The following is a 12,523-nucleotide window of genomic DNA, read 5'->3' on the forward strand; positions in this document are numbered from 1 at the left end:
GGAAACCCCACGACGACATGAGAACATGCAAACTCCACACACATGTGACCCAGGCGGAGACTCGAACCCGTGTCCCAGAGGTGTGAGGCAACAGTGCTAACCACTGCACCACCATGCCACCCCTGCCTGAGACTAGAAACATTATTTACCATGTATTTTTACATGAGCTTTTTTTTATATGTAAGTAGCCTAAATGTGCATGACTTCTTCCTGAACAACCAGCAGTAAATGCTTATTCTGTTTGTGTCACACCATGCAAGGATCTTTGTTAAAAGCAGCAGTATTGTGCATGTCGTCGCACGTGGCCTTTTCAGACGCAGAGAACTTTGCCGACAGTGGCTTTCACAGACTTTATTCTGAGCAAAAACACAGGGATTATCTTTCTGGGCCCTTGGCCCCAGATGACATGCTGGCTACTTCTTTCTGCACTTGCGTGGCAGCGGGGCGCTGAGCTGCAGGAGCCGCAGGGAGGCAGTACCATAGAGGGCGGCCGGACTGACACAGTAGGGGTCATGTTCTTCAAACAGCGCCCTCCGCTGTTTAGGCTGGGCCAGCACCTGTATCCGCTCGCTGGGAAGCCCACAAAGAGCTGACCTAGGGACTGTCCACAGCACAGGCCGATCCTGCTGGTGCTCGGGGTGGTCAGACTTTGGGACTGAAGGGAAGGACACAGATGGGACCACAGACACTTAGATATTCTTAAAGCATTTCTTCCATTCATCTTTATACATTTATGCTTCCATTCATCAGAATTTATCTTTAGTCAAGAGTTAATTTTTCTCAGCAGGTTCATAATAAACACATCCTGCTTTCGTGCCGCATACTTGCAGCATCATCTGTGAAACATAATCAGAAACCAACCCAGGACCTGCTGTCGTGATAACAGAGACTGTGATTAATAGTGATAATTCATAGTCACTCACTGGCCAGGAGGTGTATTCGGGGGGACATTTTGGTGAGACCCAGCCCTCTGGCAGATGGTTTGTGCTCATCATCAGGGAGCAGGATCGCCGATTTCCTAGGCTGGGATAACTGGCAGATTCGGGGGCTGGGAGCAGCTGTCCGCATAGACTTACTCACCTGCTACTGACAACAAAGACTACAATAATCTTCACTTTCCCTTTCTGCAGGCCTGGCAACACTTACACAATCTGGTCCATCTGGCGTTTTAATAAAACATGTAGGAGTTTTACTAATATGTATGCAATACATCCATGCATTGTATGCTGTTAGTCAGGACTGGTTTAACTCATGGGTTCATGGGTAGCTTTGGTGATTTGTATTGGATTAATGCAGGTAGCCAATGACAGTGGATGGTAAACCCATAAAACATTGTCTTTTCTTTCAACGAGTTATTAACCTGGAACAAACAGTATTGTAACAACATAAAAGAAGTAAAAGAAAACAGCAAACGATGTGAAAACAGAAAGTAGCTTAAGTTGGACAGGTGATCAAGGCATCAGCCAAATGAAAGCACAGTCAATACTCACTGTGGCCAACAGGGGGCGATCTGGTTGCCAACCTTTAGCGGGCGGGCGGGGTATAGCCAGGTGGCACACCCTCTCCGAGGGGGAAGCCTGCAGGGTTGCGGCCGACACCTGCCATGCCGGAGACCTGCAAAGAATGGAACAGTAGCAACAGTAACATCGGTTTTACCCCAGGTGAAATTCGATAAAATTATAACAGCCTGACAAGTGCAGACAAAAAGGCTGTTGCCCTAAAGGAGCTTGTATTATGGCGTGATGTGAGGAACATTTCACTCACAAGAAAAAAAACATCCATTATACGTGAAATGTGCATCAACTATTAAAGTGAACACGCACAAAAGCAGATAACCTATTATTAACATACACCTGAAAATATATATTTCTCACGGAGGTGCTCAGGAAAGAATAACGCAGGAGATATAACAGAACATCATTTCACCTGTTCTCCTGGAAACTGGGGTGGACCAGCTTCTTAAGGGCGAGCTGGGCCCAGCGTGGTGTCAGATCTGGACACACGTTAAAAATACGTGCATCAATAATAGCTTATACGGGCGCCTTAAGTATAAAATTCATTTTTATAATGAACTACAATGGCAGTGAACCTTAAGCAGGTTTCATATAGCAGAAAGCCGTTGTCCGAATACAAGCTATACAAAAGTGATTTACATGGCTATGAGCACAGATGGAGAGCAGAGAGAGGTTTTATTTACCGAAGGTGGTTGTTGACCCCTTTGATGCGACGGGAAGTTCATCTAGCCAATATACCGATCTCCTTCACCAGCGAATAGAGACAGAAGTGAGACCCCAGCGAGGACACGAGTAACACAAAACCTGGGAAGCTGATTTATTCCGAGCCCTTGTGTTTGCGGGCCACATAAACAAATTATGAAAATTTTAAATTAAGGAAACTGCAGCGTTGCTGTGATGGATGTCATGGTGTCACGAAGAGACTGCTTTTGTAATCGCTGCTGAAATGTACCTTTAGCACCGAACAGTGAGCGGTGTGTCCCGGAGGCGGCGCGGCGTGATACGGCACCTGTCGGGGTATTTCTGCAGGTTGGGCTTCGGCCGGGCGAGCTGTTCCATTCGTGCCGACATACCCTGCGGCACTTCGCTGCATGTCACGATCTAAGTGTTTAACTCGGTTTTATTTATCTGTGGAACGACAATCGGTCGTATCTTATTTCAAAATGTTATCGCTGTATCTGTATCATTTAACTTATTCTGAATGGCAAATCGACAAGTTAACTAATCATTCTAAATAAGCACGCAAACTTGAAATGCAAATGCATGTACATATCCTACCTGATCGCTGTCACAAAGACGCTAAACCCGGTACCATAGCAACGTGGGCCGCCCGCCAGTGTAGGGGGTTTTATATAGGCCTAGATTTTAGTTATATCCGTTGTACTTAATTGTTTGTTTTTATTAATCTGACTAGCATAAGCAGTTGTAAGAGTAGAACCCTGACTGAACTTCAGTCGAAAGGTTTAATCAATCACCCCAAGTGGAACTTTTGCCAATTTTATTCTTATTATTTATTTATTATTTATTATTGGGAGTCTTCCGAAAACACAGAAACAAACTTTTTTTTTCTTTTCAAAAATTGCAAATGGCAAGCGATGCAGATGTTATTAAATCAAGTAGAAGAAATCTTTGAGCCCAATAATTATATTCATTGATCAATACCGCTGGCTGCTCTTGCACATTCTTCCTTAGAACACTCTTTCAGTCGGGCACCCAAAGCATTTCGGTCTGCTAGCAATCTTTCATATACCCTCAGTAATGATTTTCCTTGTCTCCTGCTAATACATATTGTCTCTTTAGAGATATTGGTCTCTGAGCTATTTGGAATACAGTTTTAATCACCTAGCATAATTTAGCATCGCATTTAATGAAGTCTATCATTATGGTTTACAAAGGGCAGTAAAAAACGTAAATATGACATAAAATTGCGGCGTGTATTAAATCCCGGGATTGGGTATGACGGGAGTTAGTCCTAAACATGCATCTGTCGCATTTCTGGAAATATACCTCAGCATATGGTCTCTGGGTGTCACTCCATCCCTTTGAGGGTCCTGGCAGCTAGCGGTCCCTGTGAGATTTCACACTCTGCCTGTGATATCGGGTAACTTCAGATCTCCATCCCGCTACAAAGCTGATTGCTAACTATCTAGATAATGTTGTTTCTTGTCTAATGTAATATTGCTTGTTGCTCAGTGGGTTATATATGTCTCGGGTGCACTGTACAGTGAAATTATTCTGCTAAGCACCATCTCCTGGTTCTACTTCAGCACAAAGACCAGAATGTCCCAAAGCACTAATTTGCTGTAGTAAAAAATCCCTGATCTGCAAACGTGTAGAAAAACAAACCCGTCATGTAAGTCGTGATGCTGGGAGTCGTGTGTTTCCTCACGTTCAATCGCAAGACAGTTTTAATAATCAGAAGGATGAATATGAGAGTTTGGCTTCTGCAGTGAGGAAGACAGTGTTATGGTCTGGAGTTGGTCAGTTTAATAGATTGGAATTTTTGTATGTCTTGGGAGGATGCATCGCATGACATGTACATTCACACATTTAGCAGATGCTTTTGTATGAAAGCAACTTACAGTGAGGCAAACAGCACATTACAAGCATTCACACTGTCGATGAGTCAACTAGGCATAAGTGCAGCTGGGCGGAGCTTCTAGTGAACAGCCAGCTACAGGTATCAGCAGGTGTTTTGATCAGGGCTGGCCCAACACCCGTAACAGGAATTCTGCAGCAAAGTGCGGGGGCCGTGAAGGTGCGGTCCATCCGACCGTCCTAGTCCTCCTGACCAAGCGACTTGTTCACCAGCCTTGTTGTCTGAACTGCACAGTCTCGCATACTAATGCCTGGGGGCCCTTTGAGGCTGAGACCAAAGGGGCTGTGCCATAAGGCAAAACAAGCGATCACAGATTCAAAGAGATGCAGATGGTGTGTTCAAGAGCTGGTGAGTGTCAACAAATGTCTACACCTGATGATTTGCTCCTATTTTTTGAACTGTATTTCCCCCAGCATCAGCTGGTGGAGGTGGCTGGATGGCACACAAGATGAACTTATCTGAACTGAGACTTATCCACCCTGCACACACAGAATATGCACTATTACTCTTCTGGCTCCTAATCATCACACAACCCCCCATGTTGACTGTATTACATTCATCCCAGCACAACTGTGTTCTATGCAATGAAATACTGTTGATCATAATCACTATCTTGCGGCAATGCTACAGCTCTCAACTGCTGCCTTTCTCAGGTGCAATCATTTTAAGTAATAATTTAAGTGCAATATTTCTCTGGTACTTTCAACTGAGTACTCTGTGTGTTTAGACATAGCTACATGTTATTTTTATATTATTATTATTATTATTTACCTTGTATAGTTTTTATTAAGGCCTCTACAAGATTGATCTATGACAGTGACAATATGTATCTTGTATCTATCTAGGCATCAGTGATGCCAGATGAGGTTGACGAGGCCCACGGGGACCAGATGAGGGCGCTGCTGTCCTGCAGCTGTCCTGCTGCTGTCCTGCTGCTGTCCTGCAGCTGTCCTGTCCGGAGATCCCGGGCCTGATTTCCAGACCTAACTCCCGCTGTAGTAGGTCAGGGGGCTCAGGATGCAAATCATCTGTGTGCAAAGACAAGAAAAGGATCCTGGCAGAGGGTCCTAAGGGACTTCAGCTCTGCCATTAGAGTCAAGGAAGGGATTATAGTAAATGGACCGAGTTTCTTATCTTTTGCATTTCCTCTAACATTTATGTCAGGCGAAGGGAACCTGATTCATGGAGAGCATGGGGGGTCATTAGATCTGATCATGTTTTAAGCATAATCCCTTAGCCCCAGATCTTTTCCATAACTACAAACTCCCCTGGGTGCAGGTTTTTGAGATGACCTCTCAGTCAGTCAATAATAAGGTTCTCAGCTCCAGTGGAGGACCCACTGTTATTGGCTGATTGACAGGTCATCCCAGAAACCCGCTCCCACACCGGCCCTCCATGGATCAGGCTCCCCTCCCCTGATTTACATTCACCTGATGCTTTTGCATCCAAAACAACTTGCACTAAAGGAAGGAATTACTTTTGTTTTTTTTTATTTTTTTTTTTTAAAGCGTACTCCATGGGGTTTGAACCTACAGCTTTTGCATTATTAGCACAAGGGTCAATTGCAATAACCGTGTTGCACGAAAAAATGCATGGCAACGTATTTTAATGTTGCATAATGTGTACAGTGCACACTGTATCACCTGTTTAGCCTTGACAGACGACACATGATAGATGCCTGTAGCAGTCAAAATCGCTCGTCGGCATCAGCTGCCACGTGACGTCCTTGTGAACAAAGGGTTAAAGATGCTCCCATGATAATCGGGGCTCACCCATTAAGAACCGAGAGCATTCTGGGACAGCCACGGATTATATGTTTGAAATATTGATGCTGGTTAAATACACGTTGCCATGTGATTCCATAACCGATATACACTGAACAAAAATATAAACGCAACACTTTTGTTTTTGCTCCCATTTTTCATGAGATGGACTTAAAGATCTAAAATGCATTCCAGATACACAATATTACCATTCCTCTCAAACATTTCTCACAAATCAGTCTAAATGTGTGATAGTGAGCACTTCTGCTTTGCTGAGATAATCCATCCCACCTCACAGGTGTGCCACATCAAGATGCTGATCTGACATCATGGGTAGTGCACAGGTGTACCTTATACTGCCCACAATAAAAGGCCACCCTGGAATGTGCAGTTTTGTCTCACAGCAAAATGCCACAGATGCCACAAGCATTGAGGGAGCGTGCAATTGGCATGCGGACAGCAGGAATGTCAACCAGATCTGTTGCTCGTGCATTGAATGTTCATTTCTCAACCATAAGCCGTCTCCAAAGGCGTTTCAGAGAATATGGCAGTACATCCAACCGGCCTCACAACCGCAGACCACGTGTAACCACACCAGCCCAGGACCTCCACATCCAGCAGGTTCACCTCCAAGATCGTCTGAGACCAGCCACTCAGACAGCTGCTGAAACAATTGGTTTGCATAACCAAACACTTTCTGCACAAACTGTCAGAAACCGTCTCAGGGAAGCTCAACTGCATGCTCGTCGTCCTCATCGGGGTCTTGACCTGACTCCAGCTCGTCGCCGTAACAGACTTGAGTGGGCAAATGCGCACATTCGATGGCGTCTGGCACGTTGGAGAGGTGTTCTCTTCACGGATGAATCTCGGTTTGCATTGTTCAGGGCAGATGGCAGACAGCGTGTGTGGCGTCGTGTGGGTGAGCGCTTTGCTGATGTCAATGTTGTGGATCGAGTGGCCCATGGTGGTGGTGGGGTTATGGTATGGGCAGGCATCTGTTACTGTATGGACGAAGAACACGGGTGCATTTTATTGATGGCATTTTGAATGCACAGAGATACCGTGATGAGATCCTGAGGCCCATTGTTGTGCCATACATCCATGAACATCACCTCAGGTTTCAGCAAGATAATGCACGGCCCCATGTTGCAAGGATCTGTACACAGTTCTTGGAAGCTGAAAATGTCCCAGTTCTTGCATGGCCAGCATACTCACCGGACATGTCACCCGTTGAGCATGTTTGGGATGTGCTTGACCGGCGTATACGACAGCGTGTACCAGTTCCCACTAATATCCAACAACTTCGCACAGCCATTGAAGAGGAGTGGACCAACATTCCACAGGCCACAATTGACAATCTTATAAACTCTATGCGAAGAAGATGTGTTGCATTGCATGAGGCAAATGGTGGTCACACCAGATACTGACCGGTTCTGAGTCCCCAGACCCCCAATAAAGCAAAAAACTGCACATTCCAGGGTGGCCTTTTATTGTGGGCAGTATAAGGTACACCTGTGCACTACCCATGATGTCAGATCAGCATCTTGATGTGGCACACCTGTGAGGTGGGATGGATTATCTCAGCAAAGCAGAAGTGCTCACTATCACACATTTAGACTGATTTGTGAGAAATGTTTGAGAGAAATGGTAATATTGTGTATCTGGAATGAATTGTAGATCTTTAAGTCCATCTCATGAAAAATGGGAGCAGAAACAAGAGTGTTGCGTTTATATTTTTGTTCAGTGTAATTATGTGAAAAACAATACTTCTAATCGTATGAATTATTTTCAGTGTCTTTCTTTCTATTGTTAAGCAATAAAATTAGTACAATTCTGTTGAAATATCAAGAACTGAACATCATTAAATCATAATTAATTCCTAATGTCATTCTTAATAAAGTAAACATATAGTAATTATATTACTGTATTTTTTTTACAGCTGCCTGTTTCTCTTGTGTAATTTACAACAGGTTCGGTAACGCGTTTTAATTTTCTGAAAACAAACGCTATATACCCATTGATCCATGAGGAGGAGCCATTGTTCTTGCAAATATAAAAGTGGGATTGGCGTTTTTTCCATGTTGTGCTTTTGGGGGGCAGTTTTTGCAAGTTAATACGCTTAAAACACAAATTCAGCAGAGTCAGACGTCATATATTTGGAGAAAACTAGACTGGATGACGTACGGCTCCCGGTTTGTGGAATATGTCTCACGATGTGTATCCGCATGATAATACTAACAATAATACTAATAACATATTACAGAAGCTGCCTAATATTGAATTTAAGTTGCAATATTGGTGCTATGGACTAATTTTGATTGTGAGCCGATCTTAATTCCGTCTACCTGTAGGGAATAACCCCATGCTGAACTGCATGTATTATGAATTTAAACGGTTCGCATCCACTTCCATTTTTGTTGTGTTGGGATCATTTGGAAAAGCCAACCAGGATATGAAACGTAAGACATCTTTCACCAGAACACTGCATACTTTTACACGTCAGTTGGCTGTCCACGCATTTAAGACTCTTACATGTACATATGAGTTTTATTACTTAAACAGTCTGTAGGGCTTTGAGCATCAGCGTCACGCCTGATGAGTGACTGTTGGCAACCCCTGTATACTATAACTTTGTCTCGAACCCACTATTAAGTTCTTTTTCAATATTCAAATATCCTCTCATTTTTAGACGGCACACTTAGAACGCAGCTCAAGTATACCACTTGCCCAGTAGTTAATTTCCCTTTACACGCTGCATGAAACCTCAGACTATTTTGCATCTGTTACCATTGATTTTCCTCTGGGCTGTGTCCCATGTGAATGGTGTGCCATTCATATCGTGACTAATGTAGATACATATGGCACTATGTCCCACCCGCTGTCCGGGGTCCTTCGTCTAATGCCAGGCTTATGGCTTGTAGGAAGCACACACCATTTTAGAGAATGTCGAGTACAATATGTAACGGATCTCTTACAGGGGCTGGACAATGAAACTGAAATACTGGCTAAAATAGTGCTTGAGGTTTCAGGCTTATATGTGCATGTCCTGGTGGCCAAACTTCACTGACTGCACATTCCATCAGTAAGAACAGTGTGTGAAGGTTAAATTAACAAAGCAATAGCACAGCTTTTATTATTAATAAAATAATACATAAAATACAGCAATCCACGCAACATAATGGGAGACATACCAGAGCTCAAAAGAGGACAAATTGTTGGCGCATATCTCACTGGTGCATCTGTGACCAGAGTGGCAAGTCTTTGTGGTGCATTGAGAGCCACGGTATGCAGGCTGATGTCAGCATATCACCACGAAGGATGGACCACATCCAGCAGGAGTAACTGTGGATGCAATAGGAAGCTGTTTGATAGGGATGTTTGAGTACTAACCCGGATTGTGTTCAAGAACCATAAAACCGCAGCTGCTGAATTCACAGCAGAATCCCTCTGGCCACTGTGCAGGACTTGGTCCCTGTCATTCCCAAGACAAACTGATGCTTGCCCTACACCATTGGCTGCAATAGGAGGCCCTACACCATACTAATCAATTATTGTGGTGTAAAACTCGGTGTTTCATTAAATTGTCCAACTGCTGCATATTTCTGGAACTTCCACTACTTTCTACTAGCAGACCTATGGGAGGGACGAGAACAACGCAAGTCCAATCCTGCTTTCAGGGCGTAAACTTTCAATGATTAATTTCTCCTGCTACAATGATTCTCTCGTCTCTTCCTCCTATGACTGTTTTTACCTGTCAGAGCTATTTGGTCATTTACTTCCAGTTTACTTCAATTTAAGCCTAGCTCGACTTCATATCATTACATTACATTTTGCGGTACAGTAGCGGTACACTGAATTAACCAAACAAATACTGTATTAACAAGCATATTTATCTTTGCTAGCAGATTAACATTTAAAAGGTTCCTTGTGGTCAGTAGCAGTACAAAGAGGGAAAGCTTTGACATTTTTATTAAAAGAATATATTCATTTTGTGACTTTACACAGGGGGGCGGCATGGTGGTGCAGTGGTTAGCACTGTTACCTCACACCTCTGGGTCCCAGGTTCGAGTCTCCGCCTGGGTCACATGTGTGTGGAGTTTGCATGTTCTCCCCATGTCATCGTGGGGTTTCCTCCGGGTACTCCGGTTTCCCCCCACAGTCCAAAAACATGCTGAGGCTAATTGGAGTTGCTAAATTGCCCATAGGTGTGCATGTGTGAGTGAATGGTGTGTGAGTGTGCCCTGCGATGGGCTGGCCCCCCATCCTGGGTTGTTCCCTGCCTCGTGCCTATTGCTTCCGGGATAGGAAGATGGTCGACATTTGCTTATATGTAAAGAAGCAAATCACAATTATTATTCCTCAACAGGATAGTGTCATGCCCGACTCGTCCGATCCTCGCGTGTGCCACGCCCCCTAATTATCACGTGTGTTTCCCTGATCTTGCCCAGCTGTGTCCGATTATTTTCGCCTAGTCTTGTCTATTTCAGTCCATGTATTGCCTTGGTTTTCGTCCGTCATTGATGTTAGTCGATGTCAGTGCCTGCTCCGTTCTGTTCTGCCCCCGTAATAAATCCCCGTATTTCGCCTCCTTGCCTGCTTCCTGCCCGTTCGCCTTACCTGCTTACCCGGCTAACCTGACAGATGGCATTTTGTATTTCCATGTACGTTGATAATACATCGCAGAAGCATTCGGATCCAATTTTATGTGTTTGACCTGGGGTGATTCGTACATATTTGCCTTTTAGTTAGGTGGTCTTGCACCCTGTGTATTAAAGGATGAAGGAGAAAAGATGAAGGACGTTTTATTCTTATTCAAAAACATATTGTACATAAAGGGAACGAAATAAATCCAAAACAATAATACTATGAATAAAATTATAAACAAAGAAACAAATGAATGAACAAATAAACAGACAAACAAACAAATGAATAGACAAGCAAGCAAGCAAACAGGCAAACAAACAAATAGCATTAGGATTAAAAGTAACATTAGGTGAATATCTCCAACTATGAATACGAAAGTGACCAGCTTGTGTGTAGAAGAAACGATTGAGGTCTGTGCGACGTCAGTGCTCTGACATGTAAGATTGGTTGCAGAAACACCAGCACGTGGGTGCAGATCTGCAGAAGTAAAGTGCAGCAGCGACGTTAACTATTGCAGCAATGCCCTGACATGTAACTTTGATGATTTATAGCAGTGTGTGGGTCCAAAGCAACATACAGGCGAGGATCAGAGAACTGGCTCAGCCCACGTCTGTGCAGCAGCTAGGGCCAAGGACCTCGCTGAAGGGCCCCATTGCTGATGTCGCCCCACTAGAGATGGGATTTGGAGTGACGACCTTCCAACAAAGCTGCCTTTAATACATCATTACCAGGGACAAACTGTGGAAATGAGGTGAAGGGAGGCGACGAGAGGCTCACCGGGAGAGCTGGAGCTTCTTCAGGTCTTACTTTCATTCTACTGTGGCATCATAAGCGAATGTGTAATCGATGTACGCTTACAGCCTTCTTTTAAAGATGATTTAAAAGGAATAGTTGAATTTTGCAAATGAAATATGACAGATCAATTATTTAAGCAGAAGCGCTTGTTTAAAATCCCACTGTGTGCTACCGGGGGCGGGGGGCACTGTGATGTCACTACTCAGGGACTCTTCCTGTGTCTTGCTCCGCCTGCTCCGGTTTATTGGTGCGGTTGGATGACTTAGCGTCCCTAGACTGCACACTGAGCGTGTGTCCAGTGATGGAATGGGACCCACCTTGAGGACCCCGAGCCTCGTGACCTGAGCCTCTCAGGACCTGCCCCTCAGCCCAGTAATGGATAATGAAATATGAATTCAGGGTAAATATTTGGGGGTTTGGGAGCCTACCTACAGCATAAATACTGCTGTAAGAAGCAGGAATAAATTTTGCAGCCCCCTACAAATCAGGGCCATGGGCTACTGCTCAGGTTATTTTGTGCATCAGTCTGGCCGTGGAGAAATGTATGTAAAATCGTAATATTAATGTGATATTATAACATTATATTAATAATATTCATAATACCACCTGGTGACAAGTGATGGAATCATCAGTCACTTTTTAATCCACTAACGACAATTATCACTGTCATGTCCAGCAATGTTCTGAGATTTTGCTGTGATGTTCTTGAGAAGAACTGCAAAATAAACCACCACGCAGAATAAATAATTCAGCCATCTTCCGGCCTCCTATCCTGAGCAGGGCAGGATACACCACTGATATGGTGCCAATCCAATGAGCCGTACGCAGTTCAAGAAAAATTAGGTATTGATCCAAGGCCTTTGTTTGACATAAACTCTTTGAATAATTTTCAGTGAGTAAAACCCAACTAAAGGCCATTCATTCTATTCTATATATAAGACTGCTGAGAAATACAGAAAGTTATAACTAGTTCGCACTTTCACGTGACTCATACAGCACTGGCAAATGATGAGGTCACCACCTCTCCTCTGTCCCCAGAGTATAGGCTGTGACCTCAAATCTCGTTTCCCCACATGCTGTTAACGTTCGAAGGAAGATGGCGGCAAAAGTCAGAGTCAGCGTGAACGTCAGCGCACAGACACCCCGAGTAGAAAGTCTGGGAAAAGGGCAGATGGAATCGCGGCACTTCCGTACCTTTTATTACTGCT

At 44.1% G+C, this 12,523-nt stretch overlaps 1 protein-coding gene across 2 annotated transcripts; it reads right to left on the reverse strand.

The window, feature by feature from the left end:
• Positions 1-343: 343 nt before the first annotated feature.
• Positions 344-2,827, reverse strand: theg (theg spermatid protein). 2 transcript variants are annotated; one of them, XM_048989024.1, is made up of 7 exons: positions 2,793-2,827; positions 2,524-2,642; positions 2,198-2,259; positions 1,927-1,993; positions 1,491-1,614; positions 924-1,083; positions 344-655 (listed from the first exon to the last, which is right to left on the reverse strand). In XM_048989024.1, the coding sequence occupies exons 2-7, from the start codon at positions 2,583-2,585 to the stop codon at positions 414-416; spliced, it is 717 nt and encodes a 238-aa protein (XP_048844981.1). In that variant the 5' UTR covers positions 2,586-2,642; positions 2,793-2,827; the 3' UTR covers positions 344-413. The 2 variants fall into 2 exon arrangements, with proteins under 2 accessions (XP_048844981.1, XP_048844979.1); XM_048989022.1 differs by lacking the exon at positions 2,793-2,827 and having other exon boundaries at positions 2,524-2,783.
• Between the last annotated feature and the right edge of the window lie 9,696 nt (positions 2,828-12,523).

This window comes from Brienomyrus brachyistius, chromosome 21 (genome assembly GCF_023856365.1).
Source record: "Brienomyrus brachyistius isolate T26 chromosome 21, BBRACH_0.4, whole genome shotgun sequence".
Lineage (NCBI taxonomy): Eukaryota > Metazoa > Chordata > Actinopteri > Osteoglossiformes > Mormyridae > Brienomyrus > Brienomyrus brachyistius.

What these genes read in the sequence shown, in the direction of transcription:
- theg (XM_048989024.1), bottom strand. Translation starts at nt 2,585, where the DNA reads ATGTCGGCACGAATGGAACAGCTCGCCCGGCCGAAGCCCAACCTGCAG. An exon ending in CTGCAGAAATACCCCGACAG is followed by an intron (nt 2,260 to 2,523) that starts GTGCCGTATCAC and finishes TCGCTGGTGAAG; the next exon opens with GAGATCGGTATATTGGCTAG. An exon ending in CCCAGTTTCCAGGAGAACAG is followed by an intron (nt 1,615 to 1,926) that starts GTGAAATGATGT and finishes CATTCTTTGCAG; the next exon opens with GTCTCCGGCATGGCAGGTGT.